The 21,973-nt window shown below is 43.6% G+C and overlaps 1 protein-coding gene across 1 annotated transcript in view; it reads right to left on the reverse strand.

Moving 5' to 3' along the window:
• CSMD1 (CUB and Sushi multiple domains 1) overlaps nucleotides 1-21,973 on the reverse strand; it is a 2,494,699-nt gene that overhangs the window by 1,100,998 nt on the left and 1,371,728 nt on the right. Inside the window, exons 11-12 of the mRNA XM_040430026.1 lie at nucleotides 6,060-6,163; nucleotides 4,715-4,827 (exon numbers count right to left, since the gene is read on the reverse strand). Of these exons, the coding sequence (XP_040285960.1) occupies nucleotides 4,715-4,827; nucleotides 6,060-6,163 (217 nt within the window). The remainder of the gene's footprint in view (nucleotides 1-4,714; nucleotides 4,828-6,059; nucleotides 6,164-21,973) is intronic.

The raw sequence follows: 21,973 nt of genomic DNA on the forward strand, positions 1-21,973 counted from the left end.
CCCCTAGAATGCCAGGGCAGTATAACTACCGCACAAGTGACCCCATTTTGGAAAGAAGACACCCCAAGGTATTCCGTGAGGGGCATGGCGAGTTCCTAGAATTTTTTATTTTTTGGCACAAGTTAGTGGAAAATGATGATTTTTTTTTTTCTTACAAAGTCTCATATTCCACTAACTTGTGACAAAAAATAAAAACTTCCATGAACTCACTATGCCCATCACGAAATACCTTGGGGTGTCTTCTTTCCAAAATGGGGTCACTTGTGGGGTAGTTATACTGCCCTGGCATTTTAGGGGCCCAAATGCGTGCGAAGTAGTTTGAAATCAAAATCTGTAAAAAAATTGTGGGCCCCTATGCCCACCTAGGTTGCAAAAAAGTTTCACACATGTGGTATTGCCGTACTCAGGAGAAGTTGGGGAATGTGTTTTGGGGTGTCATTTTACATATACCCAGCATGGAAATATCTTGGCAAAAGACAACTTTTCCCATTTTTTTATACAAAGTTGGCAATTGACCAAGATATTTATCTCACCCAGCATGGGTATATGTAAAATGACACCCCAAAACACATTGCCCAACTTCTCTTGAGTACGGCAATACCACATGTGTGACACTTTTTTGCAGCCTAGGTGGGCAAAGGGGCCCACATTCCAAAGAGCACCTTTAGGATTTCACAGGTCATTTTTTACAGATTTTGATTTCAAACTACTTACCACACATTTGGGCCCCTAGAATGCCAGGGCAGTATAACTACCCCACAAGTGACCCCATTTTGGAAAGAAGACACCCCAAGGTATTTCGTGATGGGCATAGTAAGTTCATGGAAGTTTTTATTTTTTGTCACAAGTTAGTGGAATATGAGACCTTGTAAGAAAAAAAAAAAAAATCATAATTTTCCGCTAACTTGTGACAAAAAATAAAAAATTCTAGGAACTCGCCATGCCCCTCACGGAATACCTTGGGGTGTCTTCTTTCCAAAATGGGGTCACTTGTGGGGTAGTTATACTGCCCTGGCATTCTAGGGGCCCTAATGTGTGGTAAGTAGTTTTTTTCCACAGTTTTTATTTTTATTTTTTATGGTGTTTATCGGACGGAGTAAATCATGTAATATATTTATATAGCTGGTCGTTACGGACACGGTGATACCTAATATGTGTAGTTAATTATTTTTTTTTTCATTTTTTTATCTCTTATAAATGAGTGGATATGTGAAAAGGCTATTTATTTTCTTTTTCATTTACATTTTTATTTATTTATTTATTTATTTATTTTTTAATTTTCACAATTTTTTTTTATTAAGTCCCACTTGTATCTTGAAGATCCAGTGGGGCTGATGGCATTGCAAAGTATAGTACTATCAGGTTTCCTGCAAGGCGTCCGCTTGCCATGGCAACTATCGGGCCGCTGCCATCGCAGAGTGGCAAACCAATGGTTCAGGGCGGGAGCCCCCTCCCTCTATTAACCTACGGCATCTAAGGGGTTATAGCACAGTGTCAGCATACAGGTGACACTTGCTGCTGATGACAGCGGCTCAGCCACCACCTTCACATTCATGAGGACTGCAACAGGGAAGGAGGTGGAGGCAGAGGGCTCATATGGGGGCAGGGGTCACAGACCTGCGCAGTTAGGGACACAGTTGGATACAGGGGCCGGAACCTGCAGAGCATGGCCGGCAGCATTAATGGTACTGCGCACATATTGCGCACAGGGCACAGACAGTGGAAGCAGGAGATATTAAGGCACACTGAAACAGTTCTGTAAAGAAGAATGGTCAAGAATTACTCCTGACCGTTGTGCACGTCTGATCTGCAACTACAGGAAACATTTGGTTGAAGTTATTGCTGCCAAAGGAGGTTCAACCAGTTATTAAATCCAAGGGTTCACATACTTTTTCCACCTGCACTGTGAATGTTTACATGGTGTGTTCAATAAAAACATGGTAACATTTAATTATTTGTGTGTTATTAGTTTAAGCAGACTGTAATTGTCTATTGTTGTGACTTAGATGAAGATCAGATCACATTTTATGACCAATTTGTGCAGAAATCCATATCATTCTAAAGGGTTTACATACTTTTTCTTGCAACTGTAAGCTAACTAACTAACTATCTAATGTAACGACACAGGAAAGCAGAGAGCACAGCAATAACACTGTTGTCTCTCCCAGATCTGCAAAATACTGCATACAAGGGCTGCTGGGGAGGTTCTTATATAGTAAGGGGTAGACAACTTTCCTATTGGTTGCTAGGGATGTTGCTAAGCTCAGACAAAGACATTGCAGCCTTCTCATTAGCCCACAAGCAAGAAGGGACGTTACTATTATTAATGATACTCTATCCCAGCCCTTCAATATTCGTAACGGCACCAGACAGGGATGCCCCCTGTCACCACTAATTTTTGTATTAGTAATGTAAACATTGTTACAGGCGATTAGGAGTGAGAGAGGGATTGAGGGTATTAAAATTGGCCAACAGGAACACAAGGTAGCTGCATTCGCAGATGATCTCTTGATAATAAACACTAACCCGACTATAGCCTTGCCTCTGATATATAAAACTCTAGAACAATTTAGTCTATATTCTAACTTTAAGATTAATATGAGCAAGTCCCATATATTAAGTATAGATCTCCCTTCTGCAACTAAAGATATATTAAAAAATAGTTCTCCCTTTAACTGGGATACCCCTTATATTACGTATCTTGGAGTTAAGATTGGCCCAAATCCCACTTCATTATTTCATATGAATTACTCCCCCCTATTAAAATCAATTGCAGATCAGCTATTACTACTAAAGAACCCCACACTCTCATGGTTCGGCAGAAAAAATATCGTCACCTCCCTAGTCTTACCCAGATTGACCTACTTACAACAAGTATTGCCTGTTCCAGTACCTAAGACTTACTACACTAAACTTAAACGTGAGATTGGATCATTTGTCTGGGAGGGGAAGAGGGCTCGACTCGCTCGCTCTGTTCTTTGCAGACCTAAGGCCAAAGGAGGAATAGGTTTACCAGACCCTGAAATATATGGGAAAGCTTTATTATTGTCAAGGGTAGTGTATTGGCTGAGGAGCCCTGTGAATAAACCGTGGGTTTGCATGGAACAGAGTGACATGGGCTCGTGCATCTCAGGTCTTTTAGTGGGACAAGTCAAATTTCCTGTCCTGAATAGATCCCTCAATCCTATAGTAAAGACGACATTGTCGGCATGGAACTGGCTTCAATCCTCACAATATGCAATCCCACTTCCATCACCTCTACTCCAGATAAAAGACATAATGGCACATGCTTCTCCTATTCTAAGAGATTGCCTACCTCCCTCAGTTAAGAATTCCACAATTCAAATACTCTCCTTATATGGAGATGGGGGCACACTATTAAGCAACGAAGAGATTCTCGATGTCCTCCCAGAGTGTAAACCTTTTCCACACCTACTTACCTTTCTTCGCTTCTTTATTATTAAAAATATTCCTATGGAAGCTCTACTACGCCCACTAACGTGGTTTGAAAGCCTATTGGTGGAACATCCTAGACACACCAAACTTATCTCTAGACTATACAAAAAACTGATTACACCGGTAAATATGGTTAAACCCGCCTTTATAGGCCATTGGGAGAGAGACTTAGGAGTTTCATTTTCTCAAGATGAGATCTCACGACTACTATTAATACCACACAAATCTTCCAGGTGTGTCCGAAACCAAGAAAACGGCTACAAAGTCTTGACTCGCTGGTATAGAACTCCAGACATCACTTGCCTATATAGCCTGAATGGGTCGGACAAATGCTGGAGGTGTGGGGATCAGAGATGTTCATTTTACCATATTTGGTGGTCATGCCCTGTGATACAGAAATGGTGGAATGAAATCTTTAATATAGCTAATAAAATTTGTAAAACAAAGATCTCGTTGTCTCCTCAATTGGCACTATTGGGTTTTTATCCTTCCCTTCCTGGGGGGACCCCCACTCGCCTTTTTAATTGTATGCTTAGCGCGGCTCGCCTCCTTATTCCAAAACTCTGGCTTTCATCAGATGTTCCATCCATATCTCAATGGACGGAGAAGTTAGATCAAATATACAGGTTTGAAGAGATATCAGCTTGGGAGAGTCGGAGGTTTACCTCCTTTAGGTCTATTTGGAAAGCATGGTCCAATTTTAGAAATTTTACCTAAATACCTTAACGCCCCTATATCAAAAAATATATCATATGCACCAAAAAAAAAAGGAGAAACGTCCTAATCCACACTGGAGGGTGGTTTCTAGGGGTCTGTGAGCCCTTCATGATATGAAGCTTATTATAACTTTGTATTCAAGAAATATAATGCTTTTCTCATGTATATCTCCTGTCATCCATTATGTATCTTTTACAAGATGTTTTGTTTTTATAACATGTACTTTATTTGTATGTTCTATAATTTTCAATAAAAAAAAAAAAAAAAAAAGAAGGGACGTTACTGATGAAAAAAAATTTGAATATATGAAATTACGAATATATAGCACTATATTCTAAATATTCGCAAATTCTCAAAGTGCCGATATTCGCGATCAATATTCACTATTTGAATATTCGCACCCAACACTATACACAAGTAACATTCTACTTAAACCCATACATTGATTAAAATAGCAGTTATAGAATCACATATTTACATGGTGAAATATCCATTTCTTTTCAATTATGTTTTTATGCATGGAAAAAATATGGAAACAAACCTTGATAAATAGCCTTAAATCCTGGTGAGCCAATGCTGTCATCTGATTGCAAATGGAGCCACATTTGGTTGCTCATGCTCACAATGAGATCTGGTACACTAGAACCTGTAAGACTGGGAAAAAAATGTAGGTAAATAGGATTCCCTATCATAGCATTTTGAGTTAATAAAATAACAGAATAATATACCAAAGTTCTATCTTAAATTTAAATACTTGCTAGCCAGCAGGCAGAGATGATAAAACTTTAGCATTTATATATTTGTTATGCTTTAATTTGTCTGTGGAAGACATGGCATCATCAAATACTACATTATCATATGATCGATCAACACATACATACTCTGTATCCAGGAAATTACTACCAAACGTTAGGATTTTTTACAAAGATACCTTGTCACAATAGTTTTAGAAGTGAATTACATGCATTAAGGAATGTGACTTTTAAAAATACCTTTATTTATGATCAAGCGGGTATAGGTATGTATATACCGACAGTAGTGTACTACAGTTACCACAATTTCTTTATAGGGGAGTAGTGGCCCCCAAAAGAAAAACATTCATGGTGACGGAATAGACACACAGGTTCAGGCGGAGGGATAGAGGTCTAGTAAAAGAGGGGCAGGGCAAAAACACTTACCCTGAATGCCCTATAGCCTGCTTAGCCCAGGGCGACCCCCTGATGGTAGAGGTTCCCTGTCCCCGAACCTAATGCTATCCTAATGCTGTCCCCGAACCTAGAGCTCTTGTATTGGTTTAGAAAGTAGTGGTGGTGTCCACTCTATAGGACAACCATCCACTTTCTATTTTATTGTTACTATCTTTTCCCTGGATAGGGCTTACTAGGGACCGAATAGCATTAGGTTCGGGGACAGGGAACCTCCACCATCAGGGGGTCGCCCTGGGCTAAGCAGGCTATAGGGCATTCAGGGTAAGTGTTTTTACCCTGCCCATCTTTTACTAGACCTCTATCCCTCCACCTGAACCTATGTTTCTATCCCGTCACAATGAATGTTTTTCTTTTAGGGGCCACTACTCCCCTATAAAGAAATTGTGGTAACTGTAGTACATAACTGTCGGTATATACATACTGTACCTATACCCGCTTGATCATAAATAAAGGTATTTTTAAAAGTCATATCTCTGTATCCACACCCACGGGACTCCTAAGGCCTTTATGGGCAAAGGTTTTACTACATCTTTTCCAACAAATGTGTATTTTAATCTGCTTAGCTCCTCCTGCTGCCAGCAGATTTGACTGCATTTTCAATGTGACTGGTCCCTTTTAATTCTGGACAGTCCATAAACATATATACATGATTCATTTGTTAGAAAAGTCATTACTTACACATATAATACTGATCGCGTGTCCCCGACTTTTCCACCGTCTCCTATAGTCAAAGTATCATAGCCTCTCTCTAGCTCAAACACTTCAAAAGACATTTTGATAACCTGTTGAAATAGTAAAGAAAACTCAGTTAAACATCTTTTAACCCATAATTAATTAAAACAGAATTCTTCACAAAGTATTTCTTGGAATACACAAGGAATTTGGACTAAAGTGTGTCAAACTAAACATTTCTGCCATTTCTGTCAATGAAAGCCACAGTATAGAGGTACCATGTGAAAATGGAATTCTATTACAAATGGAATAAATAAAGATTGATGTTGCCTCTTTATATTAAGCAAAAATGAACCTTTCATATCTAATTCAAGGATTGTTATTGAGATATTCAACATTGCAAGATAAGTGTGTTCCTGTGTTAAGATCACACATTCCGTGGTTTCCCATTACTGGTTTCAGGTGGATTATATTAAAAACATACGGTATGTATAAAAAGTACTGTAGCATAACAATTAGTGTTGATCGAGCACCAAAGTGCTCGGTTGCTCTACAGAGTATCCAAGCACAATGGAAGTCAATTGGAGAACCCGAGCAATAAAACAGGCACTCCCTGCTCTGAAGAGGGGAGGGTGCCTAGATCATAAGAAAAGGACAGAATATGATGGAAACACCACCGAAATGGTTCGGGAACAGCATGGGGAGGATGTCTGGATGCATCTTGGACTCCCAGGTTGCTGTTGGGAATGATGTTGTTCGAGTAGTACACCACTTTTACAGACTGACAATAATACGCACAAAACCGAAGATAAAATCTATTTTAGATGAAAAATTGTTAGGAAACATTCTTTCCTGTATATTTACTTGTATATAAAGTGCAAGTGCTGCCAAAAATTACAAGGAAGAGACACTCCGATACAACCTGTATATCAAATAAAGGAGTGCCTCATTCACATTGTGGTACAATCGTTCATGTAGTGGGACTCCTACACTCATAAAGCCTATGCACTAAGTGAAAGGGCTGCCAAAAATTACAAGGAAATGGCACTACAATACACTCTTTGTTACATATAAAGGAGGGCATCATACACAGCCTTGAAAAATTATAATTGATGGCCTGCTGGTGACCCTCAAAAACATTTTGAGCAAGGGCCTGCTGATATGACCATCTAAAACATTATGGGTGAGGGCCTGTTGCCGCTTTTTTGACTCTAGATAACCTGCGGTCGATCGCACCGTCCCCGTGAGGGCAACAATCCATTTGGATGTCTAGCTATCAACTTTCGTTGTTATTGTCAGTGCAAACCATGGTAATTACAGGTAACGGGGAATCATGGTTCGATTCTGGAGAGGGAGTCTGAGAAACAGCTATGGCTACCACATCCAAGCAAGGCAGCATGCACACAAATTACATATTAGGAATAATTAGGTAAGGGCATGCAGGTGATCTGACCCTATAAAAGATTTTAGGTGCGGGCCTGCAGGTGAGCTGACCCTATAAAAAATGATATGCGAGGGCATGCTGGTGAGCTGACCCTGTAAAAAATGATATGCGAGGGCCTTCTGGTGAGCTGACCCTATAAAAAAATTATATGCGAGAGCCTGCTGGTGAGCTGACTCTGTAAAAAATGATATGCGACGGCCTTCTGGTGAGCTAACCCTATAAAAAATTATATGCGAGGGCCTGCTGGTGAGCTGACCCTGTAAAAGATTTTAGGTGCAGGCCTGCTGGTAAACTGACCCTATAAAAGGTTGTAGGTGAGGGCCTGCAGGTGAGCTGACCCTATAAAAAATTATATGCCAGGGCCAGCTGGTGAGCTGACCCTGTAAAAGATTCTTGGTGTGGGCCTGCTGGTAAGCTGACCCTCTAAAAGGTTGTATGAGAGGGCCTGCAGGTGAGCTGGCCACCCTTAAACTTTATATGTGAGGGCCTTCAGGTGAGCTGACCCTGTAAAAGATTTGAGGTGCGGGCCTGCTGGTGATCTGACCATGTAAAAGATTTTAGGTGCAGGCCTGCTGCTGAGCTGACCCTGTAAAATATTTTAGGTGCGGGCCTGCTGGTGAGCTGACCCTCTAAAAGGTTGTAGGTGAGGGCCTGCAGGTGAGCTGACCATCTAAAACATTATATGCGAGGGCCTTCAGGTGAGCTGACCCTGTAAAAGATTGTAGGTGAAGGCCTGCTGGTGAGCTGACCCTGTAAAACATTATATGCGAGAGCCTGCTGGTCAGCTGACCCTCTAAAAAATTATATGCGAGAGCCTGCTGGTGAGCTGACGCTTTAAAAATTATATGCGAGGGCCTGCTGGTGAGCTGACCCTGTAAAAGATTTTAGGTGCGAGCCTGCTGGTAAGCTGACCCTCTAAAGGTTGTAGGTGAGGGCTTGCAGGTGAGCTGACCCTATAAAAAATTATATGTGAGGGCCTGTTGGTGAGCTGACCCTCTAAAGGTTGTAGGTGAGGGCCTGCAGGTGAGCTGACCATCAAAAGGTTGTAGGTGAGGGCCTTCAGGTGAGCTGACTCTGTAAAAAATGATATGCGAGGGCCTTCTGGTGAGCTAACCCTATAAAAAATTATATGCGAGGGCCTGCTGGTGAGCTGACCCTCTAAAACATTATATGCGAGGGCCTGCTGTTAAGCTTACCCTCTAAAAAATTATATGCGAGGGCCTGCTGGTGAGCTGACTCTCTTAAACATTATATACGAGGGCCTGCTGGTGAGCTGAACCTCTAAAAAATTATACGCGAGGTCCTGCTGGTGAGCTGACCCTGTAAAACATTGTCGGTGAGGGCCTGCTGATGAACTGACCCTGTAAAACATTATATGCGAGGCTGGTGAGCTGACCCTCTAAAAAATTATATACAAGGGCCTTCAGGTGAGCTGACCCTGTAAAAGATTGTAGGTGAAGGCCTGCTGGTGAGCTGACCCTCTAAAACATTATATGCGAGGGCCTGCTGGTGAGCTGACCCTTTAAAAAAATTATATGCGAGGGCATGCTGGTGAGGTGACCCTCTAAAACATTATATGCGAGGGCCTGCTGGTGAGCTGACCCTTTAAAAAAATTATATGCGAGGGCCTGCAGCTGAGCTGACCCTGTAAAAAATTATATGCGAAGGGCATATATGCAAGGGCATTATTTGCTACGAATAAGCATGTGTTGATATGATGGAAGAGGAGAATGAGGATGAGAAAAGGAAGATTTAAACATATACCCTGGTTTGTGGTTGAAGTGTTGCATGGGAATATAGTGCATTCAGTACTTTATAAACAAAATATTTAAAGTGCCTTTATGTTCATCAGCTTTCCTCTGGAGTCGAGAAGTCATGGTCAATCCAGGCCTTGTTCATTTTGATAAGAGTCAACCTTTTCAGTTGACAGGCAGATACGGTTATCTGTTATAATGCCACCAGCAGCACTAAATACCCGTTCAGACCAAATGCTGGCGGCAGGGCAGGCCAGCACCAACAAGGCGTAGAGCGCCAGTTCATGCCACGTGTGAAGCTTGGACACCCAGTAGTTGTAAGGCACTGAGGGATCATGGAGGACACTGACACGGTCTGCTATGTATTCCTTCACCATCTTCCAATTTTTTTTCCTCCTTGTGACACTAAGCCCCGCATCAGGGTGAGAGTGCTGGCGGAGTGTCATGAAACTATCCCAGGCTTTGGAGAGTGTTGCCCTGCCTCTGTTGGAACTGCTGTGTGTTCCCCTCGTCTCCCCTCCTCGTTTGTCCAAGGAACTACGGACTCTGCCGCCAGCGTTGTCAGATGGAAATTTTTGGAGCAATTTTTCAACAAGTATCTTCTGGTATTGCACCGTTTTGCTCATCCTCTCCACCAGAGGAATGAGAGATGAGAAGTTCTCTTTGTAGCGGGGATCGAGAAGGGTGAACAACCAGTAAACCTTGTTGTCTAAAATGCGTATAACGCGCGGGTCGTGGGAAATGCAGCCTAACATGAGGTCATCCATTTGTACCAGTGTATCAACAGGCAAGACTTCGCTGTCGTCATCAGGAGGATCACTCTCAATCTCTTTATCCTCTTCTGCCCACCCACGCTGAACAGATGGAATTAAACTTCCATGGGTACTACCCTTGTAGTGGAGGCAACCGTTTCCTGCTCCTCCTCCTCCTCTTCATCGTCCAATTTGCGCTGAGAAAATGAACTGAGGGTGGTCTGGCTATAACTCTGTGTACTGTCTTTCCCCATTTCCACCTCTTCCACATGCAAAGTGTCGTCCTTAATTGTGAGCTGCACATTTAGTGCTATGGCCTGTGGGTGGGTGGCTAGGTATTTTCACTTGCGTTCAAAGGCCTGGGGTAAGGACTTTTGTACGCTGCGCTGGAACACGGAAATGGATGTGGTCACTGATGGTGCTTGCGAAGGTCCAGGTGCAGGGCGGGAGGCATCCGGGCCTGCACCTTCGACAAGGGATTGGTCAGCGTGTAACATAGGGGAAGAGGAGGCAGTGGTGTGACCCACAGACACAGATTTTGGACCCAGGCGTTCGTCCCACTTATTACAGTGCTTGAATGCCATGCTGGTGGTGGTGAGGTTGCTTCACGCCCCTGCTCATTTTTGAATGGCACAGGTTGCAAACTACTATTCTTTTTTCATCCACACTTTTCTCAATAAAGCGCCAGACTGCAGAACATCTACCCTTTGGCAAGGGAAATTTCCGCAAGAGGGTACTCCGTGGAACAGTTGCCGGCCTGTTTGGTGTGGCCTGCGTTCTCCCTTTTGCCACCCCACTGCCTCTTCCAGCCTGTTGCGGTGCTGCATATCCCTCCCCCTCTGTACTGCTGTCCTCGCTCTGCTTTCTACCTTCCCAGTTTGGGTTAGTGAATACATCGTCTACCACTTCCTCTTCCTTTTCCTCACTCTGATCATCCTCCTGATTTGTTGACCTAACCACAACCTCAGTGTTTGACAACTGTGTCTCATCCTCTTCATCAACCTCTTGAGACAGTAATTGCGGTTGACTCATTGGCAACTGTGTCTCATCATCATCCACCTTCTTAAACACTAATTGCCATTCCCCACTGTCATGTCCTTGTAACTGTGGATGCTCAAGAGGTTGGGAATCAGGGCAAAAGAGGTCCCTCTTCAAGCGTGCTTGGCGAGAGGTCCAAATCAAGTAATGGCGATGAAAAGAGGTCCTCGGAATATCCAAGTGTGGGATCACTTGTTTGGCCAGACTGTACATGGTGGGAGGAAGGAGGATCAGGGTGAGGATTGTGTTGACCAGACTACTGGCTACTGAGACTGGGTGGTGGTTAACCGACTGGAAGGATTATTTGCTGCAATCCAACTGACCACCTGGTCGCACTGGTCTGACTTCAAGAGTGGTGTCCTGCGCCGACCTGCAAACTAGGACATGAAGCTAGGTATTGTGGATGATTGTTTTTCTTGTGCTCTGGCAGCAGGCACAGTTTCTCCTCACCCAGGGCCACGACCTCTACATGCACCATCAGCATCACGGCCACTTTCCTGTCCCTTACTGCTCGCCTGCCCATTTTAAATGTTATATATGCTTAAAAGTATGTCACACGTACAGTAGCGTAGGATTTGGAAGTGTATGAGCAAACAAAACCTACAAAGTTATTTATGATTAGGAAACATTTTACAGGACAGGTACCACAGGTAATGTCACTGTTCGCAGCGTCTACGGAAAAAGTGCACTGGATGTCACTAATATTTTAGGGATGCGCACACTTTAAACAGGAGATGTGGCGCGGATAATTTAACTGTCCGCAGCGGACACCATCTATGGAAAAAGTACACTGGATGTCACTGATATTTTAGGGATGCGCACACTTTACACAGGAGATGTGGCACGAATAATTTAACTGTCCACAGCGGACACCGTCTATGGAAAAAGTGCACTGGATGTCACTAATATTTTAGGGATGTGCACACTTTACACAGGAGATGTGGCACGAATAATTTAACTGTCCACATGGTATATAGTGCACGATGCGCTAAAAATATATATTGCTGCTGTCACACACAATAGTCCTTAAAAGGACTTTTGGGTCTTTGAAACGTTTTGCTACCAAAAAAATATTCAATTACACTCCGTACACTCTGTGTCCCTTTCTATGCTCAGCTCTCCCTGACTACAAATGAGACGAACATGCGTCATCGGGTGCCATATAGCACCCGATGATGTGTTCCGGCCAGCCAATCACTGTAATGCTAGTAGCCAACATGGCTACTGGCATTACAGTGAGAGCAGTATTTACTTGCATGCTTATTGGCTGCGTAGCAGCCAAGAAATGTGCGGGGAGGAGAATCAAGCATGCCGCTCGAGCACATGCGGTATTCGACCGAGTACCGCCATGTGCCGAGCATTCTCGATCATCACTATAAAACCATATATACAGTATATATATATATATATATATATATATGTATACAGTATATATATATATATATATATATATATATATATTGTAGGGGATCAGCTCTCTTTCAGGGGTCATTCTCGCAGACATCTTCAGGACACCAAGTTAAAGATCCAAACACAGTGCTTTATTGCGGCACATCCGCATAAACATAAACAATAATACAAAATAATAAACACTCGCCCGGCTGGGCTCTAACTAAACAAACAGATCCCTGACTCACCTAAGTCCCTGTTCACACCCTGTGAACACATGCGGCTTTCTGAGCCAATGTCCCCCAGCCTCCTGGCTGTACAGAGCACAGTACGCCCACTGTCTCCAGTCCAGTGTCTCTTGAGGAATCGTGGTCTCTCAGCCCTCCTGTCTTTGACCACACTGACAGAGCCTCCAGGCCTCTGTCCACAGGTAACACACTCCCCACTTGCTGACACCGTGGGAGGTGCTTTGTGCCAGCCTGATTACTTCCAGCTGGTCTTGCCTGTGGTGGAATAGGGGTGTGGACCGAACTTTCCACCCCTTCCTTGCCTCTACCCTGCGTGAGACCTGTCACTGTCTCACAATATACAGGGTGGGCCATTTATATGGATACACCTTAATAAAATGGGAATTGTTGGTGATATTTACTTCCTGTTTGTGGCACATTAGTATATGTGAGGGGGGAAACTTTTCAAGATGGGTGGTGACCATGGCGGCCATTTTGAAGTCGGCCATTTTGAATCCAACTTTTGTTTTTTCAATAGGAATAGGGTCATGTGACACATCAAACTTGTTGGGAATTTCACAAGAAAAACAATGGTGTGCTTGGTTTTAACGTAACTTTATTCTTTCATGAGTTATTTACAAGTTTCTCTTTGTTTACAGCCATTGACATGTCGCCGAGGTTAACACGTAAGGAGCGGATAGAAATTGTGTTGATGTCTGGTGAACGCAGTAACCGGGTCATTGCAGCAGATTTCAATGCAAGACACCCTATGAGACCACCGATCTCCCATGCTACAGTTAGCAAACTGCTTGCTAAGTTTCGTGAAACTGGTTTAGTGTTGGATTTGCCAAAATGTGGACACATGAAATCTGTCTCTAATGAAGAAACATCAGTGGCTGTCCTAGCTTCATTCAGCAAGAGCCCACAGCGTAGCACTCGCCGCATGTCACTGGAAAGTGGCATTAGTCAAACATCCCTTCGGCGGATATTAGCTACTCACAAATGGCACCCTTACAAACTCCAGCTACTGCAGCATCTCAACGAGGATGACCCAGATCGGCGCACTGAATTTGCAGAATGGGCAAAACAAAAATTGGAACAGGACCCTCAGTTTACGCGGAAGATTTTGTTCAGTGATGAGGCAAACTTTTATGTGAATGGTGAAGTTAACAAACAAAACCACCGCTATTGGTCTGACACTAACCCACATTGGATAGATCCCTCCAAGACTGTTGGAACAAAAAAATTGATGGTATGTTGTGGTATATGGGGTACAAAGATAGTGGGGCCATTCTTCATAAATGGAAACCTCAAGGCCACTGGATATGCGAAATTACTAAATGATGATGTGTTTCCCTCTTTATGCACTTAAGCTGGCACGTTCCCTGAGTTTTTCCAGTAAGATGGTGCACCACCACATTATGGGTGTCAGGTCCGAGGATTCCTAGATGAACAGTTTCCTGGAAAGTGGATTGGTCGTCGTGGGCTAGTTGAATGGCCCCCAAGGTCTCCCGATCTGACCCCCTTAGACTTTTATCTTTGGGGTCATCTGAAGGCAATTGTCTATGCTGTGAAGATACGAGATGTGCAACACCTGAAACTACGGATACTGGAAGCCTGTGCTAGCATTTCTCCTGCGGTGTTGCTATCAGTGTGTGAAGAGTGGGAGAAGAGGGTTGCATTGACAATCCAACACAATGGGCAGCACATTGAACACATTTTATAAGTGGTCAGAAACTTGTAAATAACTCATGAAAGAATAAAGTTACGTTAAAACCAAGCACACCATTGTTTTTCTTGTGAAATTCCCAATAAGTTTGATGTGTAACATGGCCCACCCTGTATATACACTCACCTAAAGAATTATTAGGAACACCATACTAATACGGTGTTGGACCCCCTTTTGCCTTCAGAACTGCTTTAATTCTACGTGGCATTGATTCAACAAGGTGCTGATAGCATTCTTTAGAAATGTTGGCCCATATGGATAGGATAGAATCTTGCAGTTGATGGAGATTTGAGGGATGCAGATCCAGGGCACGAAGCTCCCGTTTCACCACATCCCAAAGATGCTCTATTGGGTTGAGATCTGGTGACTGTGGGGGCCATTTTAGTACAGTGAACTCATTGTCATGTTCAAGAAACCAATTTGAAATGATTCGAGCTTTGTGACATGGTGCATTATCCTGCTGGAAGTAGCCATCAGAGGATGGGTACATGGTGGTCATGAAGGGATGGACATGGTCAGAAACAATGCTCAGGTAGCCCGTGGCATTTAAACGATGCCCAATTTGCACTAAGGGGCCTAAAGTGTGCCCAGAAAACATCCCCCACACCATTACACCACCACCACCACCAGCCTGCACAGTGGTAACAAGGCAGGATGGATACATGTTCTCATTCTGTTTACGCCAAATTCGGACTCTACCATTTGAATGTCTCAACAGAAATCGAGACTTATCAGACCAGGCAACATTTTTCCAGTCTTCAACAGTCCAATTTTGGTTAGCTCGTGCAAATTGTAGCACCTTTTTCCTATTTGTAGTGGAGATGAGTGGTACCCGGTGGGGTCTTCTGCTGTTGTATCCCATCCGCCTCAAGGTTGTGCTTGTTGTGGCTTCACAAATGCTTTTCTGCATACCTCGGTTGTAACAAGTGGCTATTTCAGTCAACGTTGCTCTTCTATCAGCTTGAATCAGTCGGCCCATTCTCCTCTGACCTCTAGCATCCACAAGGCATTTTCGCCCACAGGACTGCCGCATACTGGATGTTTTTCCCTTTTCACACCATTCTTTGTAAACCCTAGAAATGGTTGTTCGTGAAAATCCCAGTAACTGAGAAGATTGTGAAATACTCAGACCGGCCCGTCTGGCACCAACAACCATGCCACGCTCAAAATTGCTTAAATCACCTTTCTTTCCCATTCTGACATTCAGTTTGGAGTTCAGGAGATTGTCTTGACCAGGAGCACACCCCTAAATGCATTGAAGCAACTGCCATGTGATTGGTTGACTAGATAATTGCATTAATGAGAAATAGAACAGGTGTTCCTAATAATTCTTTAGGTGTGTATATATATATATATATATATATATATATATATACAGTATATATATATATATAATGCCTCATATCTTATGTAACTTAAGGTAGGGATCAATATATTGAGAAAAGGGTGAATATGAAGTTTAAAAAGGATAGATACATTTTTCTGCTTGATCTATTTGGCCACTTGTGTTTTCGGACATGCCTAAACTTTAGATTTCCAATAAATGTGCTGCTAATTACTGACAGATCTCTTTTCTCTTCAAAGAAACATTACTAATGCCAGCCAAGTTGTTACACTTCATGGGTTTTAACAGTATAAGCAAGCTGAGTCTCAATCATTATTTGATATTTGAAGTCCTGTGATCCTAGTAATGCCAGTTCAAGTCCTTCTGGCATGAAACAACCACATTGATAATAAAAGAATGATACTCATTTCAGTTTTTTTCTTTTAAAGATAAATATCATAAGACATAAAACAAACTTCCATACACTTTCTTGCTTAAATAAGCTGACTTTTTTTTAAACCAATTCTATTGTTTATATTTTTTTTTTTCCAATACTTTTTCCAATAAGCTTATAAACCACATCAAAGTCCTCTCCACCCTTCCTTACTACTAGCTATGTTTCCCCAAGACATAGATTCATAACTAATGTTTCATATTTAGGTAAGGCCTCGTGCACACAAAGGAGATGCAGGGAACCTATACAACAAAAGAGGTAGTCACTACAGTTTCATATGATAGAGTCATAAGCACCCCATATGCTGCCACATAGTTCTCTATGAGGTATTATAATGTTCCCTGCAATACTCAATAAAAAGGAACATGCAAATATCTTTTTCTCATTGAGTCCATATATATTGTGGGGATTCGCTCTGGTAGTTGGGATAAGCGGGTGCAGTACAGAGGTAAAGTACAAGTTCGTAATTTAGATATCCGTGTTTATTCACACATAAGGTCAAACAAAGAACACTCTTTGCAAGGATGGTGTTTGTTCAGACCAAGTAGAAAGTTTGTGCATAACAAAAAAAAGTCACCTTGTCGGCGGTTCTGCCTCCAGAAGTCAAAATGCAGGCTTTAGGTGGCCTGCTTTCCCAACACACACTCAGCTTTTCAGCCCAGCACAGGGCTCAGTTCCCACACCAGCGATTGCCAGAGCTCCTCTGTCAGAGAGAGAGAGGTAATCACTCACAGCTGACACTGCTGGCTGGGTTTTTTATAGGCCAGTCAAGACCTGGCTGGAACGTGGGGAATAGTCACCCACCCATCACTTTGACTATTCCCAATAAGAGCCGTCCCGGATCAGCTATACAGCCATACAAAATAGCAAAGTGTCAATCAGCATTAGCTGCCTCTGACACCTGAAAATACCGGCTCTTACTTCACCGAGGCCAGGAATCTCGGTGACACAGACCTTCCTACAATATTCATGAGAAAAAATGCCTCCGTGTGAAATTTGTATGAAGCTAGTATTAATCAATATATTTATTTTTTCTTTTGTATCATATTATAGATTTCGTAATGAATGTGCCTGAAATGCAATTATAGACAAAGAACTCCAGCTCAACAGTCATCCTACTGTGTGCTTCAGTCCCATTCCAACAGACATGGCCAGCAACAAATCAATCCAGAAACGAAAAGTAAATCCAGCATCAGGCACAGATAATGAAATACACTTTTATTTGGAATCTATTTAAAATATAGGGAACTTGGTCACTACAGGTACTCGTTCTATACATCCCTTATTTACATATATAGATTTATTCAATATATACTAATTAGAGGTGAGCAAATCTGTTGAAATTCTATTCGGCTCCAAATCTCTTCTACACAAATCAACATTTGCCCATCCTAAATATCAGTGACATTAATTCAGTGTAATTTATTATTAGCCGCTGGTGACAGCAACATTACTTGTGCTATACCTCCTGTATAACGTTTGTGCATCCTAAATATCAGTGACATTCATTCATTGTAATTTTTTATTAGGTGGTGGTGACAGAGACATTATTTGCGCTATACCTCCTGTTTAACGTGTGCGCATCCTAAAAATATCTGTGACATTCTGTGTACTTTATTTGCGCATACACTTACAAAACCTGCGCTACTGAATGTGTGACATAATTGCAAGCATATGTACCATTTAATATGCGCAAGGCGAGCAGTAAGGGACAGGGAAGTGGCTGTGCTACTGATGGGGCACGTAGAGGCCGTGGCCCTGGGCGCAGTGAAACTGTGCCTGCTGCCAGAGCACAAGAAACACACTCATCTCGAAGTCAGACCAGTGCGACCAGGTGGTCGGTTGGATTGCAGTAGATAATGCTTCCAGTTGGTTGAGCACCTCCCTGTCTTCCTCAAAGTCCAGTCTCAGTAGCTAAGAGTCTTGTCAACAGAATTCTCACCCTGATCCTCCTTTCACCCACCATAAAGTCTTGGCAAAAAAGTGATCCCACACTCGGATATTCCTAGGAACTGTTTTCATCGCCATACCTTAATTTGGGCCTCTCGCCAAGCCCGCTTGAAGAGGGACATGAGGATATCTTGTGCCCTGATTCCCAAACTCTTGAGCATCCAAAGTCAGAAGAAGATGACGGTGGGGAACGGCAATTAGTGTTTCACGAGGTGGATGATGATGATGAGACACAGTTGCCAATAAGTCAACTGCAATTAGTGTCTCAAGAGGTTGATGATGAGGATGAGACACAATTGTCAATAACTTAGGTTGTTAGGTCAACAAGTCAGGAGGATGACCAGAGTGAGGAAGTGGAAGAGGAGGTGCTGGACGATGAAGTCACTGAGCCAACCTGGGAAGGTGGCAAGCCGAGCAAGGACAGCAGGACAGAGGGAAGGGATCCGCAGCACTGCAACAGGCTGGAAGAGGCAGTGGGGTGTTAAAAGGGAGAAGGCGGGCCACACCAAACAGGCCCGTAACTGTTCCCCGGAGCACCCCCTTGCGGAAATCTCCCTTGCAAAGGGGCAGGTGTTCTGCAGTCTGGCGCTTTTTTGAGGAAAGTGCGGACGATAAATGAATTGTCATTTGCAACCTGTGCTGTACCAAAATGAGCAGGGGCGTGGACACTAGAAACCTCACCACCACCAGCATGATCCGCCACATGGCATCAAAGCACCCAAATAGGTGGGCCGAACGCCTGGGTCCACAACCATTGTCTGCGGGTCACACCACTGCCTCCTCTTCCCCTGTGTTACATGCTGGCCATTCCCCTATCCAAGACGCAGGCCCAGATGCCTTCCGCCATGTACATGGACCTTCGCAAGCACCATCAGCTAGCACATCCACTTCTGATTTCCAGCGCAGTGTACAGATGTCTATACCCCAGGCCTTTGAACGAAAGCGCAAATACCCAGCCACCCACCCACAGACCATAGCACTAAATGCACACCTTTCCAAATTGCTGGCCCTGGAAATGTGTCCATTTAGGCTTGTGGACACTGAGGCTTTCTGCAGCCTGATGGTGGCGGCTGTCTCGCGATACTCTGTCCCCAGCGGCCAATATTTTTTATGGTGTGCAGTCCCAGCCTTACACCAACATGTGTCCTGTAACATCACCCATGCCCTGACCAATGCAGTTATTGGGAAGGTCAACTTAACAACTGACACATGGACTTTTGGCCAGGGACGCTACATTTCCCTGACGGCACACTGGGTGAACGTTGTGGAGGCCGGGAGCGAGTCGTACCCTTGGATGGCACAGGTGCTACTGATGCCAAGCATTGCGGGCCTTACTTCCATCAGGGTTTCTGCCACCACCTACATTAGTGGCTGCAACCCCCCCTTCTCCTACTCCACCTCCTCCTCCACTTCCACCTCTGAATTATTATCTTGCAGCACCAGTTAGACATCAGTCAGTAGCTGGAAGCATTTTAGCACTGCAATGGGGAAGCGGCAACAGGCCAAGATTAAACTGATCTGCTTAGGTAACAAACAGCACACCGCCGCAGGTCTGTGGCAGGGGATAAGGGACAAGACTGAGCTGTGGATCTTGCCACTCTACCTACAACCATGGATGGTTGTGTCTGATAATGGCCTTAACTTGGTGGTGGCTTTGGAGCTCGGCAAGCTCACACACATACCATGCCTAGCCCACATGTTCAACTTAGTGTTTCAGCAGTTTCTCAAAACCTACCCCAATTTGCTTCAGCTACTGTTGAAGGTGCACCACGTGTGTGCCCATTTCCGCAAGTCATGGACTGCTTCTGCCGGTCTGGAAACGCTGCAGCAGCGCTTGAAATTGCCAGCTCACCAACTATTGTGCGACGTGAGCACTCTCTGGAACTCCACGTTTCATATATATTGGCTAGGCTTTGTGAGCAGCAGAGGTCGTCGCCTTTCCAGTCAGCTTCCGCTCTTCACAATCGATAAGTGGGCATTGGTGTCTGACCTCTGTGAGGTTTTAAGCAACTTCGAGGAATCAACACAGATGGTGAGCGGCAAGAACGCTATTATCAGCATAACTATCCAACTTCGGTGTCTACTTAAAAGCTTGCTGCTTACAATGAAGGCGGATGCTTTGCATGTGGAAGAGGTGGAAATGGGGAAAGACAGTACACAGGGTGATAGCCAGACCACCCTCAGTTCGTCCCCTCAGAGCAAATTGGATGATGATGATGATGAGGAGGAGGAGGAGGAGCAGGAGACGGTTGCCTCCGCTACAGAGGGTAGTACCCATGGAAGTTTTATTCCATCTGTTGAGCGTGGATAGGTAGAAGAGGAGAAAGAGGATGAGGAGATTGAGAGTCATCCTCCTGATGAGGACAGCGAAGTCTTGTCTGTTGGGACTCTGGCACACATGGCTGACTTTATATTAGGCTGCCTTTCCCGTGATCCTCACGTTGTACACATTCTGGCCAACACAGATTACTGGTTGTTCACCCTTCTCATCCCACACTAGAAAGAGAACTTCTCATCTCTCATTTCTGTGGTGGAGATGACGAGCAAAATGTTGCAATACCAGAAGGTTCTTGTGGAAAAATTGCTCCAAAAATTTCCAAATGACAACATTTTTCGAATATTCGTCTTTTTTTTCCATCTGAAATCATGATTCCTCCCTGCTTCTTGCTTGTGGGCAGTGATGGCGAGTTAGCATTGTTCGCCCGCGAACACATGAGGGCTGCCATCTTTTCTCACAAGTCCGGCGAGGCTCAGGTAAGCCCTTACCTGTGCCTGTGCGCGAGCCAGTCTGAAATCAAATGCGGTCAGCGGAACAGGCAGTTCCGGGAACAGCCGCCGGGGGCCTTCATCGTGCTGTTCCCAGAACTGCCTGCTCCCGCTGACCGCATTTGTTTAAGACCGGCTCGCGGCGCAGGCACAGGTAAGGACTTACCTGTGCCTCGTGGCACTTGTGAGAAAAGATCGCGGGTGAACAATGCAAACTAGCCATCACTGCTTGTGGGCCAATGAGTCATTGGGCCAATGAGTCATAGTGCTATATATTAATTTTTTAGGATATTCTTTTTTTTCCATCTGAAGTGAACAGTGTTCAGTGTTCCCTTCAGATGGGAAAAAATTACGAATATACAAAAAAAAATAATATACAGTATAGCACTATATTCAATATAGCGCATTACCTCAGCTACAGACAAACAACATTGGAATAAATAATTTCTACTTGTGTGATATACCAGTTGCCCCCCCCAAAAAAAACTGATTGAAGCAGGGGTGTTATATACAAATATACTTTTTATATAGTACATTTGGGTAGTGCAGCATTGGTTTGCGGTTTTGGTGTGTTACCTCAGCTACGGATAGTGACAAACAACATTGGATAAACAAACTCCCGTGGCCTAAAATAAAATTTTGCTAGGCTCCAACAGGGCACATTTAAGAGAATTTCCCTTTAAAATGCATAAAAATGGCCCCTGATTAAGATACACATTTTTTGTTGGAATTTTCATCATTGATCCCCCTCTAGTATGTCACTGTCCATGTTGTGGGACTATTTGTACACTTCTACTAAGTACAGTCCTGATCAAAAGTTTAAGACCACTTGAAAAATGGCAAAAAATTATATATTATTTCGCTGCTGAGGTGGGACGCAGTAGGACAGTCATTTGGAATTTCTTAAATGATCCTGAGGGTTATGGAACAAAAAATGTCAAGTGGAAGACCCCAAAAAATTTCATCACCACTGAGCCAGGGGATCCAATTGGCTGTCCGTCAAGACACTGGATGATCCTCAACCCAAATTAAGGCCCTTACTGGTGCTGACTGCAGCCCCATAACCATCAGACGGCATCTGAGACTGAAGGGC

This window comes from Bufo bufo, chromosome 4, assembly GCF_905171765.1.
Source record: "Bufo bufo chromosome 4, aBufBuf1.1, whole genome shotgun sequence".
NCBI classification, from domain to species: Eukaryota; Metazoa; Chordata; class Amphibia; order Anura; family Bufonidae; genus Bufo; species Bufo bufo.